This window comes from Pecten maximus, chromosome 4, assembly GCF_902652985.1.
Source record: "Pecten maximus chromosome 4, xPecMax1.1, whole genome shotgun sequence".
Classification (NCBI taxonomy): domain Eukaryota; kingdom Metazoa; phylum Mollusca; class Bivalvia; order Pectinida; family Pectinidae; genus Pecten; species Pecten maximus.
In genome coordinates this window covers 41,207,967-41,226,576 of record NC_047018.1, presented here as the reverse complement: position 1 = coordinate 41,226,576, position 18,610 = coordinate 41,207,967, and the positions used below count along the sequence as shown (strand labels likewise).

The 18,610-nt window shown below is 34.5% G+C and overlaps 1 protein-coding gene across 1 annotated transcript; it reads left to right on the top strand.

Moving 5' to 3' along the window:
- The first annotated feature begins 2,974 nt into the window (after window positions 1–2,974).
- On the top strand, window positions 2,975–15,154 carry LOC117326095 (cell death abnormality protein 1-like). Its single transcript, XM_033882713.1, has 11 exons — window positions 2,975–3,217; window positions 5,193–5,291; window positions 5,560–5,652; window positions 10,101–10,193; window positions 10,419–10,505; window positions 10,930–11,025; window positions 11,365–11,460; window positions 11,562–11,672; window positions 13,652–13,751; window positions 14,747–14,781; window positions 14,943–15,154. The coding sequence occupies exons 1-11, from the start codon at window positions 2,980–2,982 to the stop codon at window positions 15,008–15,010; spliced, it is 1,116 nt and encodes a 371-aa protein (XP_033738604.1). The 5' UTR covers window positions 2,975–2,979; the 3' UTR covers window positions 15,011–15,154.
- Window positions 15,155–18,610: the final 3,456 nt, after the last annotated feature.

Sequence of the window (18,610 nt, the reverse complement as noted above, 5' to 3'; positions counted from 1 at the left end):
TATTACCATCACGCGACACAGGTTATGGTCCAATGATGTCCATAGGTATCTGTTCCGTGGGATAGCAAGCATGAGATGGTCCGAGCTCAGCACGCGTTTTCCGGGAAGGACGTTTGTTATGATTACAGACTTTGCATGAGGTCACGTATTGTTTACGCTGTCATTCATTCCATAACAGATCACTGTACGCTTAAGTCTTTCAATATTTTAAGTCTGTCCAAAATGGCCCGAAGATGAGAGATTAAGAGCTTTCTCCACGAAGTCCTGTTGCATACTTTTGGAAGTCATGAACAATAGTGTTGAGACGGCCGAGTTTCCCCATACAGAGTACCACGCCCTGTTTCTGCACTTCAACTGCGAACGGCATTCCCACCAATGTCAGGTTACCAGGCTAGTGAGACGCAGCTTGTGTTGTTCGGGGATCTCGTCAGACTCCAACCATGAAATAAGCGTCGCCAAATTCAGATATTCAAGCTGTTGTTCTTTCAGATCTTCCGGTTTGAAATTTTCAGTCCAGTTTAGTTTTAAAAGCACCATGACCATTCTTAGAGATAATGTAGCAACATAATCAACGTCTTCATCAAACGTCCCCCACATCTCCCGCTTCCCAACTTAGATCACACGGGACAGTTGGACAACACGACTGAATGTAGCAGGGCTTTTACATAACCCGAGCGATAATCGACGGTGTTCAAATAACATATACTAAGTGACGAACGCAGTCTTATGTCCACCTCCACTGTAATGGAGACTCGCTACCGGGAAGCCCCTGTTAAAATAGTATGCAGTGACATAGGGGGGATTATGTTTTTTTGGGGTCGTTGGATTTGAGAATTTATGCCCTAGAAAGGAGAAAGCAATGCTACTAATATGTAACCATCATTAACCCATCCGAGTGAAGATCGAAATGGAAAATTGTAAGGTCATTGTCGCCCATCCGCATCACAAACTCTCGAGCTCTCAAGTTGACCGATCAAACTCAACATTCACTTTCTTGAGGATTGATTTTGGTGTATATTTAATTGAAATAACAAAAATGAACTTTGATAACAAAAATTTGCAAAGCTTAAAGCTCCATTAAGTAGGTGGAATAGACGAAATCTGACTCCAATAGGAAAATAAATGTTATTAAGTCATTGTTGATTGTACAGTTTCATTATTTGTTTATTACTTTACCAAATCCATCAGAAAAATGTATTACTCTGTTGAATACACCATTATTTGATTTCTTATGGAATGGTAAATGTCCTAAGATTAAGAAAGGTGTGATGATTCAAAATTACATAGATGAAGGTTTAAATATGATTGATGTCTGTGCATTTATAGAATCTCTTAAGCTTGGTAGGATAAGGAAAGTAACAGAATCACAAGGGAAATGTAGTTTATTATTAAACAACAGTATATATATACAAGCCGTACAATTATGGAAATGAATACATTAATTTCTTTGGTCAAACTTATTTTGGAGAGATGTTTTTAAAGCATGGGAGAAACTAAATAATTCTGAAATCCTGAAGATTAGTAGACAAGAAACAATTTTGAAAACTGCTATGTGGTGCAATAAGGATATCAAAATGATTTGATGATTTGACTTTCTACTCGTTTGATGAGTTTATGTACACTTTTCATTTGAACACCAACTTTCTACAGTATCATGGACTAGTAAATGTACTCAAACACTTCCTAAGAAATAATAATGCTTATTTAGAAAGGATTCTCTGCCAGCTATACCACAGCTTTTGGAAATATTTTTCAAGAGTAAAAGAGGATACAAATATTTCAAGTACTGTTCCTTTATTGGGAGTAGTTACGGGTCAAAGGTCCAGATAATTAGATGTAACCAAAGAATTCAGGACAATACCTTCACACCATTTAAAAAACCTTTGTTCTAATCAATCAAATGTTAAGCATCTACACTAATTAAATGGACATTTTTATTTCCTAATTTTGAATCCTGTTTTATAACTGCTACAATAAACAGGAATACCTGTTTGTCTTAAGATATAAGCGAATTATGAATCATATGGTTCAATTTAACAAATATTTGAAACGCTGACTGTTTGGTTTATGCAACAAAGCATTGCATTATCAGTTGTCCTCATCAATCTTTATTTCCTGTTTTAGAGAACATCGCGTACGGAAGGATGGCTTTGCAGAGTTCTACACACATGAGTTGGTCTGCAGATAAAGGCGTAGACGGCTGTTTAAACCAAAGACTCGCCTCTGGTTGCTGTACACATACAGCGGTTAACAAAAACCAAGCCTGGTGGCAGGTAGATCTAGGACATCGCTCCACAGTCAGTTACATCACCATATACTACCGAGGTGGGTCAAAATTAATAATAATATTGATGTATAATAATTCATTTTAAAATCGATCATAATTATTGAAGTTATAGAGATTTCAAATCAGAGGTACTCGAACCCTAGATATTTGTATCTGAAAGACAATAAATACTTGGCCTCAGACTGGCGTTTGTGAATACATGTATGGTATACTGTATATAAATAGATATGAAGATGAGCATCATTCCTTTCATCAGTCAACAAGTGAACAACAGTAAAAGGAAGTAAAATGATTTCATATGATATTTTCACCAAACTGTTGTCGGACTAACATAAAGTAATAAGTTAAGCGAAAGCTGCACTGTCAATAACGGTTTGCTAACTGTTTGCTACCGGAAGTCGGAAACCCTGACCAGAAAAGATTAAAACCCGTGTTTTCACGTCTGCATTTTAGACTTCCAAGCCAACTTTCTTTATATATCATTACATGAGTACGAAGATACAAGTTATATGTGTTGTGTAAATTGTGTACATAGGATTTGCTGGTTACCATCAGCAGTGACTGGACACCAGACAATTTATGAAGTTTGCAGATTTGATTCTCACTCCATTTTTGACTATCTAGAAATAAACAACACTTGCATATATTAAATTACTTTTTGATATTTTTTTTTAGAAGAAAGCACTTACGACATGAGAATTCGACTAGCTGGTTATCAACTATATTTGTCCAACACCACTGACTGGTCACTAGGTGTCCTTTGCTACGAAGATACAAGTAGTGATATTTCTGCAGTGAAGTTGATAATAACAAATCAATGCCCATATGTAGCCCAGTATGTGACCATCTATAACTCCCGAAGTAATCCAAAGAGACATGAATGGTACGATAATTTGGCTTACCTGGAGCTTTGTGAAGTACAAGTATTCGGTACGCATGTGGGTTAATGTTGCGTCCCGTTTTGTTGCTCATTAGTGTATTCATGTAAAATATACATTGTTGTACATTGTTGCAACTTGTACATTCCAATGACGTCACATTGTTTACAGATCCCGCGTTGTGCCTGCACTGCCTGACACGAAGGCTTCATTCTGTGTTTTTTAGTGTTTTTGTTAGTTTTCTGATAATTCAATTGATCAGGTATGATTAAACAACCCCAATCAATATGAGGTGTAAATATAATTTTAAGTTTAAAGGGCATGTTGCGAAAAATACTTCAACTTTCACTTTGTCAGTGCATTCGTGATCGCAGCTTCGATCGGCTGTCATGGCAACGACGAGGACAGTGGTTTTATCACAGTGACAAATTTACAAACTTGCATGTGTACAGCCGAAAACTTCTAACCACACCTTATGTGTTTGGAAATCATCTGTAAATAATTAAATTGAATTATTTACGATCCATTGCATTCGTTTATAACGTTTGTTCGTTTCTATATGCCGATTTCGATACTTAAAACACTGAAGAGTTCCAATATTGGAGAATGAACATTAACACTTGCTCTATGAATCGTCCTAGAGCACCCGACTACCCTAAATCAATACTTATGAAACAGGTAAGAGCGTGAAGGTAATTGTATGAGAACAACGAAAAGTGCTGTACATTCTTACGAAAATGACAAACATCGTCAAAATTACTTAAAAAGTAGTCAATTAACCGGCACTTCTTCAATTAACACCAGTTTATAACGCCGTTATGTAACCATACTTGAATAAATAGAAGAATGTACAGCACTTTTTCTCGGTTTCTTAGCACGATGAATAAGTGTATCATATTTGTTTGTACGACAAAATACGTGGGTCGGGTGCTCTGGCCATATTTACCGACCAAGTGTTAATGTAGTCCTTCGTGCCGGTCACGTGACCACGCGAGAACACGAGGAGCGACGAAAACATCCCGATAAAGACGTTGGACACCTAACATTAAAATCCGATCAAGAAAACAAACAGAACTAACCGGGAAATCATTAAATATTGAATTTATATTAAAACATGACGTTTTTTGTTCTTTTTAATTATAAATGCAACATTAACCCACATGCGTACGTAGAAAGATTAAAAACAAACGAGAGAGAGAGAGAGAGAGCACTCGCAATACCATGCATATGGGGAATATAATTAGACGTTTGACAAACATTGTGGGGAATAATCGGTTTTATTGGGATTCCTCCGATTCCCCATAATCCAAGCACTATTTGAAAAGAATCCAGATGCGAAAATGTGTAAGTTGTCGCCAAAAGTTGAAAATGTGTTATTTTTAGAACAACTAGCAAATTTCATTCTCTCACATTGCCGTAGAAGTGGGCTTGAATATTTATGGGTAATATTCCCCACCAGACGACTTTATAGAGAGATAATTACGACTTCCTCGCAAACCTAAGAGCAGTGATAATTATTCCCCATAGATAGGCATATTAAGAGAGAAACCTAAGTATATATCCCTATTAAAGAACAGAATGAGAATATTTAACATACCTCCCCCCTCCCACCCATCCCACCCCCTCCTCCAACATACCAACATACACACTCACAAGAATGTGAATATGGCGGGCACATTCTATTTTAATAGGAACGTATGTATTTGTTTTCCGAATCTTCATTCTGGTATCAATGAAGTACCTAATTCAAACGTTAATTCCTCAAATAAATCCACACAAACATCAGCAGATTATAACTTTAAGGAACTTGGTTCAGGTGAAACACTACCTCATTGGCCGATAAGTTTATTCTTTTCCCGCCAAAATTTAAAATCATAAAAAAAAAAAATTAAATTTAAATGTTTTTTGTTCAATGCTTTGACACATACTGACTGGATAATTAGCACACACACAGTACTTCATTTATTGGCAGCTACTTAAGAAATGTGTTGAGTGAAACCATAATGTCCTCATTTTTCATTTTTGAGGCTGTGCGAGAGAGAAATACGGATATGGCGACTGTAATCAATCCTGTTCCGATAACTGTTACGGTGGCAACTGTGACGCTTCAAGTGGTTCCTGCTTTTGTAAGTACATTCATCATAAATTGAAAGTTAAGCTGAAATGTTTTCAAAGGATAAACATTGATAATTAGTCAATAAAAATGTCTTATCGATGTCATTTAAATAGCCAAGAAAGTCAATATATTTTGTTTTTATTTTCCAGCTATATAAAATTCTAATTTAGCTGATTATTTATCAGCTGTTGAATTTCACTTTGTATGTAAAATCACGAATCCGATTAGAAATTCTTTGATTACATTTAATATATATACATGTGACACGTTTGTTTTAGATTGTCGTCAAGGGAAATGGGGCGATACATGCGATCATGACTGTTCTGCTGACTGTGGCAATGGCTGTATTTCAAAGAATGGATCATGTACAGGTATTAACAATTATACAAGTACGTCAATATCACTAATAGGTTAAGGTAATTTTGTTTATGTAAATAATGGCCTCATCTTATTTCGGGCTACTGCGTCCAAACACCATTGAAAGATGCAATTGATTGTCAGAGAACCGATATTGAACGTAGTCGTAATTCTAACAATACTTTCTTTCTGTTTTTTTTTCGCAATTTTTTTTCGCACATTTTACCATTATTGTCAAACATTTGAGAAACTTTCACGACACCCAAGTGTTTTAGCAGCCCATGCTTCATAGATTATAGATTAAACACTTTGCGCGGGTTCTGCTGATTTCTGAAAGCATTTTTTTTTTCTTTTCCCCCCTTTCCCTTTGCTAGAAATGTCCTTTAAATATTTTGCAGCTTTCCTGGTCTAATATTGATTACACATCGTGCATTTTGGTTTTTGTTTGCTCTTGAATATAATGTGATATTTCTCTTATTTTCCCCTTTTGAAAATCGTTCCATAATTCAATCAAAACGTCTTTTAAAGATAGTTAGGATCAAGTTATTTTCACCTCCCTTATTCAGCATTTTTAATTAGATCGCCATAAGCAGATACAGCTGAGTGTAGACTAAGATATATTTGACAGGTTGTTTGTGGTCTAACAAAATGTAGAATCGGTACGTGGATCGGAACTATCTGTTTTTAATATTTCAAATACTTTAATTTTAAGACTAAAACTGACCCTAATACTGACCCATTTTCCAATTTAAACTTATAAGGTTTGAAGATCTGGACAGGTGTATACTGTCATCTAACAAGGTAATGACCTCTTTATTGTTAGATGGAAACTGGTCATCACACCTTACCTTTTTCTATAATCGTACTTTTGAAATAATATGACTATAGCAAAGGATGTATATAATGTTTAAATAATATCCAGTCCCATTACAGTACCATTTCAAAAACATTTTAAAGTCATGATTATAAAAATATCTCACAAAAGATACTTTATCTCAAACTAGTTACTCAAACTATGTATGAATTTATCAAACAACATGTTCTTATGAATTAAAGAAACTAGATAAAATAGCTTGAATGATCAATTCGTTCAGAAATTTTTAATTTGTTATTATTAATTCTTCAAAAACATTCATAAGAAATGATTATAAAACAATTAAATATCCCTGATAGAATAAAAATAGAAATATATATAGAGTATTAGAGGTCAACGTGTTAATCGCCATACATTAATATAATTTATATGTGTAAGTTTCATAAATACGTATCAAACATCCCACATACTAACTGCTGCTGGCTTTATTGACTAGACAAGAGCAAAGAATGTATATAATGTATAATATTTACATTAACACTGCAGCCCCACTATATAGCTTTACCAAGCTCACTTGAAGGTTACGAGTCCATAACTTCAAATCTTGATTATGACGTCATTATTATAGTGGCGTCATAATTGTAACGTCGGCGATAACGAAAGATGGCTGTTGAAAAGGCTGTTCCGTCTTTGACGATAATGATTTGTTCATTCATCGTAGAAGCAAAATTCCCGGATATAGTCTTTAAAAATCGTTGTCAAATGTAAATATAAGCATTGAACTGCTTTCATTTGGAAGTTATGTGCTGATGAATGCCTACATTTAGTTTTCAAACAAAACAGTATATATTTGTCGGAGCAATCTTAACGTCTGCACGCAGTTATCTCCCTTGGGCGGTCCACTCAGTTTGAGAGCTACAATAAAATCCTTTCCTTCAAGTAAGGAGATAATCTTACGGTTCTGATAGTAATTTTCTGCAGTAAGCCAACCTTAGATTACACACCCTGCTTTGCCCAGCTTCATCACAGTATACAGTACCTGAGACTTGCCACTAAATAACTCACCTGGCACAGCTCTCATGTGTATCTGGCCAGATTCAGTCATGCACGACAATTATAACATATAATGACAAGTATTGTGGGTAGTACACAACTACATACTTGTGTGAACATTGTATGAGAACAATAAATCAGGTATTGCTTGTAAATATATATGGTAAATATATGTTTTAATGATACATTTAAATTAACTAAATTAATTTAGTTTATTTTATAATTACTTGCCAGTCAATCAGCAGTTCACATCAGACCTGCACCGGGTACTTATATTTTCCTTTCATGGAAAGATTGTCTAACGTTTGATACAACACTTATTTAAAAAAAAACACATATTATTCATTAATGCTATAAAATTCGCATACCAATAATTAACATAATATAGACATTATTAAACTACCTTCAAAGTTAAACATCTCTGTTCAGAAATGCATAATAAAATAACATTTTTATTTCAAATTTCATAATAAACTAATACATTTTATTTACATTTCAATAAAAACCTAATAGTTGAAACCTAATTAGGCCACAAATTATATAGCTGTCTTTTTATACATATCAATAAATATAAATTTAACATGTAGGCGTTATCAATAACATGAAACCAAACACAAATATTCCTATAAGACTAAACAAAGATAAATAATAATAATATAAACAGATCATACAATGTAAGTAACATGTGTAATGTAATTATATACCCAGGGCAGACTTGGTGTCTTACAGGACTCCAGGTAGACTCAGAGTGCACTCCAAGTTTACCTAGAGTCCAAACAGAGTGCACTCCAAGTCAAAATGGAGTGCACTCGGAGTGCAATGGGATGTAACCTTTAGTCTACACTCAACTGTACAGTGCAGTGCCATAAGTGAGTAGCCACTTCTACGCGACGTCATTTTGCAATGTCAAGTAGATGGCTTTGTATTTTCGACGTTTTTTTTTTCAATAAAATAGCAAAAATAATGTTACTTACTTGTTAATATTTGGTAATACACCCCTTTGCTTTAATAACTGCCTGTATTCTCCTTGGAATTGATTCATATAATGCCTTTATTCTTGTCTGGTCCAGCTGATTCCAAATTTCAGAAACGACCCTCACCAGATCTGCCTTTGACCTAATGTCATTCAGTCTGTTTGTTAGTTTAATTTTTAGTAATCTTCATAGATTTTCTATTATGTTGATGTCTGGGGACTGTGCTGGCCAAGGAATTGTTTCAATATTATGTTCCGTTTTCCACCGGCATGTCTGTCTCGACACATGGACGGGACAGTTGTCCTCTTGTAATATCCAATAAGAATTTCCAAACATTTTCGCAACAACTGGCCACAAATGTGTATCTAAAACATTTATATATTTCTCAGAATTAATATTACCCTCCACTGGAGTCAATTCCCCCACTCCTTGAAAAGTTATACAACCCCAAAACATGACCGAAATATTTGATCGTGGCGAATGAGCACTATACTGACCAAGGCATTCCGGTTTCCATATCTCGTCGCGTTTTCTCCAGACATATACTTTTCTATCCTGACCTAAGACAATCTTTGTTTCATCCGTAAAAATGATATTTTTCCAATTTTGTTCAACTGTCCATGTCCGATGATCTCGACACCATTTTACAAGTCGTTCACGGTTCACTTTTGAAATGGTAGTACGCTTCCTAACAGCGCATCTTTTATAATCCAAATCACTGAGTCTTCTCTTTAAAGTTCTCTCAGATACTTCAGTGGGGTTTAACTCATTAAAATATGCCAATCAATCCAGAAAACTTTGACGTCTGTTCTGTTTTATCAGCCGCGAAAGCCAAGTGTCACTTCTGACGGTGGTAATTTTGCTCCTACCACTTCGGGGCTTGTTTTCTAAACTTCCTCTATCGTGAAAACGTTGGAGAAACTTCTGAATTGTTGAATATTTCAGCAATTTTTCGTCCAGAAATTCCACTTTCGTGCATTACTGTGATCGTCTGCTTCTGGCACTGTGACATTTCACTACCGTGTGGCGCCATATTGTTTACATCGACAACGGTGCTTAAAAATGAAACCAAATACCGTCTTCCGCGTTCCGGATTATAGACATGATGATCACGATTAAAATGATGTATGATATAACAATATTACTTGAAAATATATTTCTTTCATTTGATTAAAATACGACGTAACGGCGAAAACGTCGTTTTTGACGTTGAAAATGGCTACTCACTTTTGGCACGGCACTGTACGTACAGTTGTATGAAGAATGTATGGAATCTTAATTGCATTCATATAATCAATAAGATGAACTGTTGGCTTCCAAATGCAATTGCATAGGGTAGAAGAATTTAAATTTTAAAAAACTAGATATTTTATTCTATCACTAATGACCCCAACCCTCAATCACTCATTTGAGTTTTTGAGTTTTTGCTACCTTAGAAATGATGGTATTATATATATTTCATTGTATAATAGAACAGAAGGGTATTCAGAAAATATGTAAAGTTGATAGTATACTACTTTTGAAAGGCTATTCAAGGACCCAATCAGCCATTGCCAATTGTATTTAATGACCTACAAAGTAGGCTTGTTCCAAAGAAGACACTACTTCTTCTTGCATTCAGAGTGTATACCAGGGAAGTATGGCGACGTCTGCGACCGAGATTGTCCTATCAACTGTGAGGGGGTCTGCCATAAGAACTCTGGTTTCTGTAGAGGTAAGTTGTTTCATAAAATATCCCTTGCATACATGCTTTGAAACTAACACACATTTATTGTTGAAATCAGCAATACTGATCTTAAGTCTCTATTCAAGTTTGGTAGACTTTGAATTTGCATTTGTGTAAAAAGTAGCTATGGATCGCACACGCTTTCATTCTCTATGCGATGATGGTGAAAGACCAAAGATTTCAGATAATGAAAAATGACATAACGTGTTTTAGATTGCGTCTTTGGAAAGTGGGGAGATACCTGCACTCAGGATTGTTCTGGGATCTGCCAAGATTGTTATCAGAGTGGATCTTGCAAAGGTGACTATATAAAACTGATTTATCAAAAAAAAAAAAACAAAAAACAAGGCGCTATTATGCATTACATCTTCCTTGGTTTATGATTATTAAAAATACATTAAACTACCATCAGGTGACGATTCATATATCAGGAATATATTTGATTAGTTTCTAAGCTGCCAAAAAGCTCTGCCATTTCATTGATTCGGAAGGGGATAGGTGTAATCACCGATTCATTGCGTCATAATTTCTTCGTCGCTTCAGGAGACGAAATTTTAGAGAAATATTGTTTTCTACATATAATTCATCAGCAAATTTCACTGCGAACATTAATTTGAAAAGCTGCGGAAAATTCATGTCGCAGGGAGAAATTTTCTAATGGAAGCACATATATTACTTCACAATGAGAAAATGATGGACAAATGTTTTTGTTGGTTCTGTTTAGACTGCAGTCGCGGTAGATATGGACAATCGTGTGAACTGTTTTGTCCTACTGACTGTACTAGCAACGGGTGTGAGAGAGAAACCGGATCGTGTTTCGGTAAGAAGTAAATATATAATATCAGTAGTCTGAATGTTATATCCATTTCTATGTAGAACGAAATGTTCCCTAGTAATTTGCATCTTAAATCCTTGTAAACATATATTAGTCATATTCAGTCAAATCTCCTCATCTGGGAGTCAGTGAAATAGCTTAGAGATATCCCGAGTATTCGGGTCAAATTTAGATATAATTTATTGTCGGAACTGGATTTTTACTTCGGCTGAAAAAAAATAAATAAAAAAACCGTAACAAAATTTGGTTGTGAAAATGGATGTTCTATGAAAATATTAACCTTATTTGTTTCATTATTTTAAAATTTTTGTTTTTACCATTGAGATTGTGAACCTGGAAAACACGGTGTGAAATGTGACTTGGATTGCTCGACAACATGTAAAGACCTCCTCTGTGAGAAAGACACAGGGTTCTGTTCAGGTATGTATTTCCAAAATGTCCGTATCGCTTACATGTACAAAAACCTATTTATGACTCACCGTATGTGTATATCGAATTATATTCGTATGAATGTTTTAAAGAGTGTACAGACGGAATGCATGGATACCAGTGCAACAAGACGTGTCCTGATGGATGTGGCTCAAACAAATGTAGACGCTATGACGGGGCTTGTGAAAGCAGGACTTGTGAAGGTAGGGTAAATAATTGTTAGATACAAATACATGTATGGTATTATCTTAAAATAAATAAACTATCTCGAATTCATTAATGACGGAACGTGCAAATTAAAGACATCTTGGTTTTATGCATTTATACATTAATCGAGGCAGGCTCACAATAAATAAATAAACAGAAACACAAATATCCGTTGCAATCAATCCAGTGTATGACTATTTTTATGAATAATCATAAGCAAAGCAAAAACTTTATTAAAAACTATTCATAAAAATAAATATGTATACACTAAAGCTATTTCATAACATTTCTAATTTGTAAAATACTATTTTCCTTATCTGTAAAATGCAGATTTCTGAATGTTCCCATGTTGACATTATATAGCATGTACTATATATATCAAAATAACTTTTCTATAACACATTAACGTACGAGAATTGCCTCATGCATTACGATGTTATTGCATTTGCATTCTTCCTTGGTGAATCAGAAACCGAAATATCAAGACAGAATTCACCACTATTGTGTGTTTCCAGTATTGTTAGACGCATTTAGACGCAGAAAGGAGATCTATAACTGATGGATTCATCACCTGTAAAATCTTGTCTTCAAAATAGTCTCGGGCTTGAGCTGTGTATTCATTTCTAATTCTCGACAAAAATATATGTCACAATTTAAAATATGTCCGTGATTGCCTGCCACACGCTGTAAGCCTAATATGTTTATCTACCCCAAAGTACAACTTAATTTCCAACTTGCTCAATCAAATTCGGTCTCAACAATATAATGTACAACATCCAAGCTTGAATACAATTATATTGCTGTGTTTGATTATATACATAAAACTCAGATTGGATAAATACGCTTCCTTGAGCTCAATAAAAACAGGTTAATCAGCGATTTTTTTTATATCAAGTTCGATAAATACGATCTCGTGTCAAGTTTTACCGGCATACAGTATTAATATATAAATATATGCCAACTTTTACTCAACAAGCTTGCCTTTAAGCATAAAACCAGCAAATATATGAATTAAGAACAATCTCTCATCTCTTGAATATCAGTAAATGTAATATTTTCATCAACGCTGTCTCCTTAACAAAGGAGAATTTTCTAATAATGGTCAGCAACCTTCAGCCTTGACATTATCATGCTACCAAATTATCGTCTTTTATTACCGTTTCATTTTTTTTCACAAAACCTTTTGACCATGACCATGATTGTCCTCTGGATCATTTCCTACACACAATGAGATAATACCTTGGATATAACGTTGTAGAGATCTCCACCTTATATCCTGTATCAAATTGCTTGACATAAATATATAAATCAGCGTTTTGGTCCATCGCTCCAATTTAAGTCACAGTCAAGAAATAATGTAAGCATCAGAAACATTAAGATACCTAGAAGCATTGAAACATTATCTTCTTGCTTATTTGTGGTATTATTGTTTCACTATTAATTATAGGTGCCGTGGTATCCAGGTGTGTTTCAATAATTCAATTCAACGCCTATTTCTCTCATTTGGTCACACAATAGTTGGTATCGCCTCTTTGACAACTGTTGTAAAATGAATAAAATCGCTAGATAGTTAATATCTTAGTTCTTTTTTTCATCACACGTATAAAATGTGGTAACACACTTGCATTTTTACACAGGCGGTTCCCCGAAAGGACATGGAAAAGTATAGGGTCACCTACTCGACCATGTGGGTTTTCCCCCGGTACTCCGGTGTCCTCCCACAGTAAAATCCCTAACGCGTATCCATCCGGGTTTGCAAGCGCGATCAATATAAGTTGTTACATCTTATTTCGCAATAGTTGTTTAATAAATAAAGGTTCACAAAATGAAAAGGAGTGTTTATTACTTGAGCACGGTAAAAATAAATTTAAAAAAGATATAACAAATATATTCCAAGCAGCCATTTATTTCCACCCATGAATGATTTACATGCCCTATGACATTATTAATGATTTGTTTGTTTTTTAACTTGCAGAAACAGACGAAAACAATAACATTACAGCTATAGCTGCCCTTACAACTGTTGCCACAGTCTGTCTGGTGGCAGCCGTCATCTCCGTCGTCTGCATGTTACGGTATGTGTCCTATAACCAGTCTATCTCGGGTGTTTTGAAACGCATACAAATGCCGAATATGCAATTTATCTGTAAATTCTCTTTAAATTTTATGTAAAGCATTATTGAATTATGAATTTGAATTAAAGTCTGTCATAAACTTCTGGAGATATAACCTTGAATACAATATAGCATACGATATTAATGAAGAAAATATTGAATAATCGATGCATATATTCGAATTAGATTTAAAATGTGCCTTCAAAATTCGGAGATATAACATTGAGTTTGGTTTGGTTTGGTTTCTTTTGTTTAACGTCCTATTAACAGCTAAGGTCTTTTAAGGACGGCCTCCCGTGCGTGCGACATGCATGCGTGTGGTGAGTGCGTATGTGTGTTTTTGGAGGCTGCGGTATGTTCGTATTTAGGCCGGAACTTTTGCCGATTTATAGTGCTATCTCACTGAAGCATACTGCCGAAGACACCCAGCAGCACACCCCATCCGGTCACATTATACTGACAACGGGCGAACCAGTCGTTCCACTCCAAATATGCTGAGCGCTAAGCAGGAGTAGCAACTATCATTTTTAAAGACTCTTATATGTCTCGGCCAGGGGACAGAACACAAAGCCTTCCTCACAGGGGCGAACGCTCAACAAAAGGCCAAAAGTGAGGCAGTGTCAAGGGAGACATTAGGAAGAAGAAAGTTGTTAAGAAAGAAGAGAAAAGATAAGATCCCAAGTTTAGTCGCCTCTTACGATCATGCAATGGGGGCGGCAGGTACAATTCTTACGCCCTACCTGCAGGGCAGATATAGTTTGTTCCAAGCTTTAATACAACAATTAACAACATTGTGTCTTAAATCCTGATCAGATGATTATGTCAGTTTTGCAATGTTCCGTGAGATTCTCGTTTTGTTGAAAAAAGTCTTAGCCGAAATAACATTACTCTTTTATATCAAAAGAACTGAACAATGCCGGCATATGTTATATATTACCTTACTTTTCTTATTTTAGAATGAGAACCGCAACTAAAACGGAACGAAGAAAAGGTAGGTAAGATAAGAACTATTGTATATCAATATGTATGTTATATGTTAAAATATATAAATATACAATTATAATTCTTGTTAAATTATAGCAAATTGTATTTTGATTCAATGATAATAATTTTGACGTTTTCATAATGCTTGTCCTCTTTATGTTATTACAGAAGAAAACCAGTACACGGACATTGACAAGACCCGAAGACATATTCCTAATACCTACGAAATGTCATAAATGATACATCAACTGCGATAGGCGGTCCTCTTAAGACACTCACCAGCTATACCAACAGATAAATTTCCAATCTGAAATGCCTTAATCAGATGATATTCCCCAGTTTGTGCTTTGGTGATACAGTAAAATCCTGCTTACTCAATCTCCAAGGACCCATGTAAATAGTTCGAGGAATACAAGGTATTCGAGTTATGAGAGGTTACTTTTAAATCGTAAGGTACTGATAATATGTTTACAACAAACGTAATTTTAACGTAATATTACGCTGTTTGCCTATTACAAAATACAGTTCACCCAGCTGTATAATTGTAAATTGTAGATAATCGTGATTCATATTGATTTAAATACTGTAATATGAAAAAGGAAGGCATACAAAAATTTGTAATGTTTCCTAATTTTACGCAGACATAGGCTGTAATTATCTAGTTTCATGAAATGACATACATGTACGTGTACAAAATCTGCCATGTATGTACACTTATTCACGGTGAATTTACGGAATTATAAAGACTTGTTCAAATGTTTTCCGACATACAAATTAACATGTACTGTAAAATAGAAATTAAAGTGATCACTGTTGTAAGCAATATCATCAATCACTTTCATAAATATTAAATATCACGGTACACATCAATGTAGAACATAATCCTCTATTACCTTCACTTAATATCGCCATTTCGTATTTTGGTTTTACGCAAAAATATAACTTTCGTTTGTACAGCAATTGGATGTTAAAAAAAGGTAGTCATAATCAACAATTATAATTTGCACTTACATAAATACTCAAACTAGGTAACAGAGAGGTTATCAAACCAACATTAATCCTGTACGCTGTCTTGACCCGACACCGGTATAAGCCAATGTGCGATCGTGCGGCCATGTGTGACACAGGTAAAAACAGATCAGGCGTGGAACCTATTTGACGAAAAGGTAGGATTAATACATTGAATGCGAAGGAAGGGGATGAAGAATAGTTCGGAAGAATGCAGGGTATTCGACGAATAGCGGTTCGAGTTACCAGAGGTTGATTTACAAAGAATATATAAGGACGAGGGCGGGACCAAGAGAAAAGTTCGACAAATAGGGGGTATTTGAGGAATGTGGGTTCTAATAAGTGGGGTATTGCTGTATGTGGTTTCGACATTCTTTTCATAGACTCAATGTCCAATACCGGTTCAACTACCGATAGATATTAGAGTTTAAAAACAGTTTTTAGTTAATTAATCATCTATTACATCATTTCTTATTTTTTGTTTGTTTGTTTTGTTCAAGAATAATAAATAACAGCACTCGCGCACACACGTGAATTTGGTATTTGTGAAAAAGAAGTAGGCGTGACTACTAATTCGAACTCATCTTTGAATATGAATTGAATTCTATATGTAACACCAACCAATAGCGGTCGTAGTTCTCAGCCACTGTGGAAGTGCTTAGAGCATGATATCGAACCTAACGTCACACCTCAGTTCTCCACCCGAGGTTTCTTTTAATCCGATGTCCTTGAATTAATAATAAATGCTTTACTCAAATTATGGTATTATGTGTTTTACGCATCTTACTTAGCATGTCATTAAAACATATACAGCGGTAAAAGTAATAAAATATAACTTATTCAAATTAGTATTCAAAAGGGAATTGCACATTCTAATACAAATTTAGAAAACTATATTAGTCAGTTTTGCTCCTTCAGGACTGTTTGAAGCTAAACACCAAATGCATAAGGATCAAGAAGGGAGGTTGAAATTGATTCTTTTATTAAGATATAAAAGAGGAAATAAATTTAACGGCCGCATATTTATATCTGCAAGCTGAAAGAAAATTGTAAGGTTGATTTAAACATATACTACATGTAGTTATGTATTTGTTCACGTTCAAGGTCAAATTTTACCAACTTGGGTGAAATAATAATAATAATAAAATAAAACCACACACACAAAAAAAAAACAAAAAAAACAAAAAACAATACCGATGATCATTTTCAAAGAAAAGGAAAATAAAAACAAAAAAGAAGTTAGGAAATTATCAGGAAATGTTCGTTTTAATCACTATATAGTGGCTATGCTATAAAAGTGGAAAATACTCAAAATGTAGATTTCACAATATTTTTGTATCGATACCCCTGAAGACGATAGTAAATTTACGTCAGTTATAGTAAATTCTATATTGTTTACAGTTTGCATGATATTTAATTACTAATTATAATTCGATTAATTCCCGATTTCTCAACATTTTTTTTCTCATGTCAATCACTAATTGTATTTACATGCATATACTTACGTGAGAACCAGGAAAACTTTGAATTGTAAATATGTTTACAAACATGATGTCTGTTATCTGAAGTGGTGTAGTATTACTCAGGAGCTGTTAATATGTAGAACGTTTAACACACATAAAGGAACTTCCTTGATAGTTTCTGTTACAAAATGAGGACGGACAGCGACAATGGCTACTAGGAAGTTTTATTTTTTTTCGTTGTTTTTGAATATGTCTACTTTTTGCACAATTATTACGTTGCGAAGATATGTTTTTTTTTTAAAACATATATTTTTAGTGAATAAGTATGGAAATGTGGCAGATAACCTTAAACAAGTTTTAACTCTTAAAATTGTTTAATAGTGTTGTGATTGACTTCTGTGTACAATGTACAACCATGTCAATATTTAATTTCTTAACAAGTTAATGATATAATGTTGACAGACATGCAAGGAACTAAGCTTTAACAGACATTTTATTCTGTATACAGATCAGCTGAATGTAAGTAATACCGGATGGTAATTACTATTTGTACATGTTTAATATGCATGGTAGTCACGATGTTATTGGATACCGTTTGTCCATCTAGAGAGCTCTCCTGCGTGAAGTCGAGTCACAACGTACAGATGGATAGGCGACCTTTATGACGGTCTCTGGTCACTGATATTATTGTTATATTTCACTGTTTAGAGTGTGCCCCAGATAACATGACTTTGGTGTCCGTTTCGTTATGCCTACATTACGAGCTAACGTTGGAACTACGATGATTTCCAAAAAGGAATAAATGATAGTTTAACATGTTGTTTCGATGTTAGTCTAACGTAAGTGTATTGTATGTAACTGTTGTTTCAGTGTTAATTTAACGTTAGTGTATTGTATGTAAATGTTGTTTCAATGTTAATTTAACGTAAGTATATTGTATGTAAATGTTGTTTCAATGTTAGTATAACGATAGTGTATGGTATGTAAATGTTGTTTCTATGTTAGTCTAACGTTCGTGCATTGCATGTAAATGTTGTTTCAATGTTAATCAAAAGTAAGTGTATTGTGTGTAAATGATGTTTCAATGTTAGTCTAACGTCAGTGTATTGTATGTAAATGTTGTTTCAGTGTTAGTCTAACGTTAGTGTAGTTTATGTCAATGTTGTTTCAATGTTAGTCTAACGTTAATGATTGTATTTAAATGTTGTTTCAGTGTTAGTCTAACGTTAGTATATTGTATGTAAATTATGTTTCAAGGTTGGACCAAGTGTAATTTATGCACCCATCAAACTACGTTGGTCAAACATGGAAATACTATCTGAGCTACACATTGACATACATTTTGCAACTTTGCTCTCTAGTGTA

Bases quoted from the DNA above. Each gene is read 5' to 3' on its own strand.
- LOC117326095 (XM_033882713.1), top strand. From the start codon at position 2,980: ATGAGAATTCGACTAGCTGGTTATCAACTATATTTGTCCAACACCACT. The intron at 3,218-5,192 runs GTACGCATGTGG...TTCATTTTTGAG, and splicing joins TTGTGAAGTACAAGTATTCG to GCTGTGCGAGAGAGAAATAC. The intron at 11,673-13,651 runs GTAGGGTAAATA...TTTAACTTGCAG, and splicing joins TGAAAGCAGGACTTGTGAAG to AAACAGACGAAAACAATAAC.